This window comes from Pieris napi, chromosome Z (assembly GCF_905475465.1).
Source record: "Pieris napi chromosome Z, ilPieNapi1.2, whole genome shotgun sequence".
Classification (NCBI taxonomy): Eukaryota; Metazoa; Arthropoda; class Insecta; order Lepidoptera; family Pieridae; genus Pieris; species Pieris napi.
Window position 1 is genome coordinate 7887540 of NC_062259.1, and position 7476 is coordinate 7895015.

At 32.0% G+C, this 7476-nt stretch overlaps 1 protein-coding gene across 2 annotated transcripts; it reads right to left on the reverse strand.

The window, feature by feature from the left end:
* Nucleotides 1-311: 311 nt before the first annotated feature.
* LOC125062668 (galactose mutarotase-like) lies at nt 312-7462 on the reverse strand. 2 transcript variants are annotated; one of them, XM_047668732.1, is made up of 10 exons: nt 6651-7462; nt 5893-5986; nt 5131-5294; nt 3881-4090; nt 3448-3535; nt 3207-3354; nt 2789-2894; nt 1889-1996; nt 1131-1241; nt 312-461 (listed from the first exon to the last, which is right to left on the reverse strand). In XM_047668732.1, the coding sequence occupies exons 1-10, from the start codon at nt 6951-6953 to the stop codon at nt 369-371; spliced, it is 1425 nt and encodes a 474-aa protein (XP_047524688.1). In that variant the 5' UTR covers nt 6954-7462; the 3' UTR covers nt 312-368. The 2 variants fall into 2 exon arrangements, with proteins under 2 accessions (XP_047524688.1, XP_047524689.1); XM_047668733.1 differs by lacking the exon at nt 1889-1996.
* Between the last annotated feature and the right edge of the window lie 14 nt (nt 7463-7476).

Here is a 7476-nt window from a genome sequence, read left to right on the forward strand (position 1 = left end):
TCTACACCAGATCATGAGGCCCAGGTTTTTTTTGTTCATTTAGCCGTTTAAACGTTTTTCTGAAATACCCTATTGCTTTGTATAATTACAAAACGGGCCTGTACCTGCTTATATTATTCCCCTGTTAATGTTCCTACATTAGATGTCATTCATTGGTACGAGAAGTAAGATAAGACTTTGAAATTAAAATAATTACTTCATACTTACACGTTGACACAGCAAATACTGCAAAAGGACTAACGGAATCCAGCAAAAGTGAGAAATACCTGTATGTACAAACGCATGTATCCAGGGAGAGAAAACTTCAATAATAACAATCACAGTATATTTCTCAAAAACATTTTACAATTGAATTATTCACTTTTTATTCAGACATATTTACCAAGGAGTATACCAAATTTGTATTGTATTCGGTGGACGTACACTTCGCCTGGGTTTAAGACGGAGTTCGGGAAATTTCTCTGTAAAAGAAAATAAAATTTCACTTTATAATGCGTTTCGCTTTTGGTTTTTATTATTTAATTAGTAAACCAGACAAAATGCGCCTACACTATGAATATAATCTGGTCCATTTTTATTCTAATTCGATAGAAACCTATCCTACATAGCTAACACAAAGCGTTACTAGTTTCTAATCCCCTAAAGTTTCGCAGAATCTATACGATAAAGGTAAAGGAAACGGAATCGCATCTAGTCTTAATAGTTCCAAAAGGAGACAATTAATTAAACTCCACCTAGACCCATGTTCCTAATCCATTTTATGTGAATACACAACTTGTCTAAAAACAATCGCTCGCAGAACTATCCAGAAAATAAAACTCCGATATGTCAAACGCCTGCTAAATGTCGTTTTCCGTCTCTATACGAGTACATGTCAATTGCGAACTTAAATTCGAAATGAGATCCACAAGCTTAAACGCAAGATGGCTTATTCTTATAAAACAAATCAGTTGCACGTAAAACTCTTTAAATGTAAAGTCTCTAAAAGGCACTCTTTTCTTTAATATAAAAGGTTAACACTACTAAATGAATTTGAATCGAATTAATTCTGACCATATTATAAATAATACAAACTATATAATATCTTCCAAACCATAATTATATGAATTAATTTAGGTTTAATAACTTACATTGTTAACTGCATCGGGATAGTTTTGTGGCATTACGCAGAATAGTCCATGCTTTTTATAAAATGTTCCCTGCTTGCCCTTTAATGGCACATATCCGTAGCTCTTCTTACCCTGAAATATCAAAAAATATATAAATAATGGTGTAATTATGAACATATGTATGAAAGATTTAAAAACTTGTATTGCCAATTATTCACAGAATTCGTTAGAATTTTTATATCAGCATAAATCGTATATATATTCAATCATTTTAGATTCACGTGTACTAGATTCACTTCAATCTAGATGGTGTAGAAATAAAGAAATATTTGTAAAAGATTTCTTTGCCTATTTTCTTGAAAATTTTTCTTTATAGGCAAGTACTTCTCAGGTATGCTTCAGCGTACGGGCGATTATTTATTGCAAACATAGGAAATCCAATCATGCATAAACTATGTTCGAATAGACGACCTCAGGGTTGAAACATCTACAGTTACTGCTCTGAATAGTAGAAATTATATCCTACAAGTATTATAAATATCTGTATACCGTCAGTTTTAGCGAAAGTTCTCTAAGACTATTTTTATGTTACGTACATTGTGGTTAATTCTTTTAAATTTGTATGATTACCTAGTTTTACATAAATTGTGTAATTTTTTTTAATAATATATCTTGTAACTCTTGAAATTTTTGTGTAGTCACATGTGGTTTATAATCCCGAATCGGACCATACATTTTTTGTAAACAATCCTTTATAGTTTTGCTACAGATATATTCACCTCACTCTCCTCTTCATTCGCTTCTTCTCCATTCGCACTTGTTCTACTGCTCGAATCACTATCACCCTCACTTGCTTCCTTGCTGACTTCTCCGGCCTCTTCACCGTTCTGTTGCACAAAGTATATACAATGAAGTCTTCAGTTTACAATCAAAGCAAAAGCTGTCTCAAACTTTGGAACATGACGGGTGTGCTAGGGTTTGATTTTGGAAACACCTAACAAGTGTGCTGCCCGTAAAGTTATTTTTAATTTCATTCGTTCGTAGGAATTATTATCATAATTAATTTAAATAAAAGGGTGCGTCTACTTATGTACGCGCGTAAGAAGTTATACTTTTTTGGCATTATTAAAAATAGTTTTTGATTGCATGCAAATAATTAATTACAATTAAATAATCAAAGACTGCAAAAGGAGTCATTATAGTCAATAAAGTTCAGTTTACATTTGAAAAATTAAATAAATAAATATTTATTATTATTCTCTTACACTAAGTGTAACATAAATTCTATTATTATGTTGTTTTTAAATTAGGTCCAATGCCGTAGCATCTTCCGTGGGCAACTTCATTCTGTTAATTTTGTGTCACGGTGCGCGCGCATCGTAAAATTTCACTCTCATCAATTTTTCATAACGCGCCTAAAGTATATCTTCAAAAACTTTATTTAAGTGAATCTTGTGTTTTGGTAAATATACGTTACGTAGGTAAATTAATAAAAATGCATTTGCATTTATAGACTAGATTAACTAGGGTGTATGAAAAGCTTCTTAATTCTAGATCTATTAAATGAAGAGTGGTAAGCTAATGACCGGATTTTATTGTCAATGGACAACAAAAATTGGATAATTGACAAAATGCGACTAGAACAAAAGAAAGGTGACTAAAAAATAATAATAACTAACCTCAACAATTTTATCAGGATCTGGAAGCAGATTGCCGGTGTAAAACTGCATGCCTGGCTGGTTACTGTATACCTCTAGTACACGGCCTGATACGGGATGAAGGATACTGAAATTTTATAGTCTAGTTTAGGACACTGCTGCTTGAGTTTCTTTAATCAATTTTTTTTATTATCAGGACACCAGGCTTCTTCCTTATATACGCCGTCGATTGGTGTATGTCTAGGGGATTTTTACGAGGGGTAAAAATTTTCTAATGAGATTTTTTTAATCAAATTTCGTTGTTAACATAGAACTGCTTTTAGTAACCTTTTAAATACTCTTTCAGAAAAATTATATACTACTGGGGTCCAAATACACAGTGCTCTGGGATGTCAAAGTCGTTTTAAACCAGAGCACTTGATACTATTTTAATACTCACCGAGCTTGGAAGGTTAGATCTTGTTCAGTTCCTTGTGTTATACAGTAGTTGAGGTCATAGCCGCCTTGGGGTATCTTCGGCAACATCGTTCTTAATACTCGTGGTATGCGAAAGTCAAATGCTGTAGCTCCAACAATTTTCTTTTCACCTGGAAGCAGTAATATAATGCAGAAGTAATATTAACCCAATGTGCACGGAAAATAGATACCCTTAACCCTTAGGATAAAAGTGGAAATTGTACCTGTTACGAGCCCGTCGTCGTCCACTGCTGTATATTTATCCGCATTTATTGTGAAAATGTGATCGTACATTGACTCATTGCCTGCGTGCTGAAATCATAGAATTAAGATTTTTTAAATTCCACAATTGTTAAATTCATACTGTTCACATTTAAAAAAATAGAAGGAAATAGAATTCTGTATTAAATTATTGTACCTTGTAAACCTTTACTCAAAGTAATAAAATCGCTATTATAGTTCGATAATTAAAGAACGTTCAATCTTTTTAGTAGAGCGTTACCTCAGAATCTAATCACTTATAGTAAACCGAATGCATATAACAAAAAATGTTAGACTCCTTTAAATATAACGCAGACGTTTGTCTCTGTCAAATGGCAGAGCTACAAAACATATATGTATACTTATATACTATATAAACCATATATGTTTACTTACATGACCACCTAAGTTAAAGTATGGTGACATACTAAGATTCACTATCGTCGGTTCACTAGTTGTGCACTTCATTTCAATCTTAAGCGTGTTATCGCAGGTAACTTCAAATGCAATTTGAGCCATCAAAGTACCAGGATACCCTTCTTGGAATCGATCAGACACATGACTCATGACAACCTTATTTCCAACAACGTAGGACCGCCAGTTAACCTGAAAATGTATACAAAGTTACAGTAGTATGATCCTACCTCAAATATATACATGATTATTTAACAATATCAATCATTAAAATCAATTTTCCTTCAGTTTTTATAATTTTTTATGATTTTTTCTCTTCTGGATTGTTGTGCTTGTCACATTAAAACTTGTATTTTTTAATTTACTTAAGTATCAAAAGTCTTGTTAAGTCAAGTATGGCAACGCACCAACACTAAAACAAAGTTTTAAACGCAGGTTTAAAACTTTGTTGTCTATATTTGGTGATATTATCAAATATAAAAACAGCAAACTGATTTGGTTATTATACTTAAGTTCGTAAGTGTCAAATGTTTATTAGAAAAACATGTTCAATCAGCAGAAGAAAATGACTATATTATGTTCACAAGAACCGTGACGTTAAACATTATTATTTATAATTTATATATAAATATGGTTGGCTAACTAAAGCTGAGTCATATATGAAATATATTCTTTAACTAAAAAGTAGTACAGTTAAGTCATTTTAAATAGGTAATCAACTTTGGGTCTATTTTGTGTACAAGGAATTTCATTGGTTTATTATGTGCTGAGTTTTGTAATCGTCTATATATTAAAGTAATTTATACAAAGTTTTACATTTCACTTCCAATTATCTCTTATTGTTAATTAAACATAGCATAGCATTTGTTTGAAATTGGAATAAAATTAATTTTTTTTTTATGCTATAATATGGCATATATATAATTCTTAAACGAAATTGAACGTACAAGATGTAAAAGTGCGGATGACAGATGGCGAAGAGGAAGTTCCCACGTGAGGGCAAGTTAGAGGGCAGAATAATAAAAATAATAATAACTCTGTCAATCAGCCGAATAAATCTGTGTTTCAACAGCAAAGCTTCTCTAAACTCCGCAATTTTTTTTAGGGTCAATATAATAAATTCCTTCTACTTCCAAAAACATCTATATAAATATATTTATATAAAAACAACTTCCGGACAAGAATTTAAATAAAATGTTTTCTGAGAAATGCCTTAATAATATAAATCTTACCTTATCAAATCCCATATAGCCCCCATGATAGTGGTTATGCCCTCGATTCGTAGATAACATATACATTCTCCCCGAAGGCCTTACCACCATTGTGCCATCGCGTATATAGTTTGCATATCGTCCTATTGTTGCGCCGAAGTATGGGTTTCTTGATTGGAAATATTCTGTATAAAAAACAAAATGTATTTTTTATATAGGCCAATGCCTAGAGGCAGAACATGTTAAATGGTGCGCAGAAGAATGATTATTTCTACTAAAGAACTTTACATTACTCATGAATAATAAATGATGCAATATCTAGATACCCAATCTACGGCACTTAGTAATAGTAATCTATACCTCATAAGTGACGGTCCTATGGAGTTGTTTATATATAATATATATATATATATATAGTTATGTTTTTTCATTCAAACATTCAATCTGAATGCAACAATCATCGTGAACAGAAGAGTAAAGCTATTATTAAATAACCTTAATAGCATTGACATTTTCCAAGTCCAATTTTTTACAATATCTGGGAAAATTTCGCTCAGACTGAATCAAATTCCTTTTTTAAATTTGTAACATCCGAGTCATGCTCCGAATAAGTAACAAGTATTACACAGCGTGTAATACGTTAAGGCGTTTAGCACTCTATTTCTTTTAAATTTATAGATTTTGTTAAAGGGTTCGATTATCTCTATTGTCGCTCGATTATAGGCTGTATGAAACGTAACCATTTTGTCATTTTTGATGCACTACATAATACGTACAACTTACCTTCTAAAGTATCAAATCCTGCTACTACATCATCCGGTACCCCTTTACGATCAGGTGCTTGAATTGACGTAATTGTTGCTCCATATGTGATGATCTACATAAAGATTTATTTAATAAACGATGCAACAATTAAACATATACAGCTATAAATAAGTGTACTGTTTTTAAATATGATCATAGGACGGGTAATATCAGGAAACTATAAATTTATGAAGTCCCGTCCGCCAAAGGGACATGAGACATTATGTTTCATTGGTTCGGATGTTATTCCCCGGACTCTGCCGACATCGCGGTTAGAGTAGCATACTTAACTATGGTTTAACTGTTTATTGGATCTAGTATTGATCTCGTAATAAGCATTATTACGTTTCCCCTGGAGCAGATTTTTGATAGAAGAATATATAGTCTTATATATTTTCTTTATATTAAAACAACTTTTTTTTTTGCTTTAAAGACAATTCACACCAATTGACCTAGTCCCATGCTAAGCTGGTGAAGCTTCTGTTATGGGTACTAGGCAACGGATGTACATACATATTATAGATAGATAGACATATAAATACATATTTAAACACCCAAGACCTAAGCACAACACCAAATGCTCATCACATCGATGTTCGTCTCAGCCGAGGATCGAACCCGAGACCCATGGATTCGTAGTCAGGGGTACTAACCACTAGACCAATGAGTCGTCAACTTGAAAAGTAAATATATAATGTTCGCATTTAGCGATAAGCCATTGAAAAAGCATGACTTACCTGTACAGTCATTCTATTTCTTGTTTTCCAAGTATATCTTCTCACAATATCAATATTAGTACTAGATGCACAAGGGCTTTGTTCGGCTTCTGTTCCTTTAATTTCTTTCAAAATTTTGGTTGATTTCGTAAATACGTTAGATGACCTGCTGTGTGCCCTTCGAGGGTAGTCCTTGGGCATGAAACCAAAACCATCGACAATAAGCTCCACGTCAGGAATCTTGGGTGGTTCAGGTTCCGGTATTTCTTCTGGTTTCTCGTCAGAACCATCACCACTTGCCTTTTCATCTTCAACGTCTGCCATTTTTACAAGAATTTAGATATTTTTAAAAATTTATTTTGATAAAATATTTTTTTACATTTAAAACTGTTTATAAAATTCACTTGAAATATTTTTGTTTTCTAACGTCATTTTCTAAAAATTGTTTTAATTTCTTAAAGGTTGCATACGCAATATATGAAAACTTTTTGATTACATTTTTTACATATCGGAGCAACGTTTCATGTGTATGAATGAACGAAATTTTCGAATAGGTACATATTCTTGTTTCTTTTGTGTAAGTATTTTTTATTATAAATACTCGTTACATCGGCTTCTACTAATGTTTCATTAAGAACTTAAATAAAAAGGACAAAAGGTTACGTAACATAAAAATCATAAAACAATTGTAGTATGTCACATACCTCTTCATTTAATGATTTACCGATATTTTATAATAAATACGCAATACATTATAACTAAGTTTTAAGTTACTTCTGAATTTGTAAGTCTTTTTAAAAACTGCATACGATTTAACTAAATAATTTTCTGCTTTGATAAACATTAA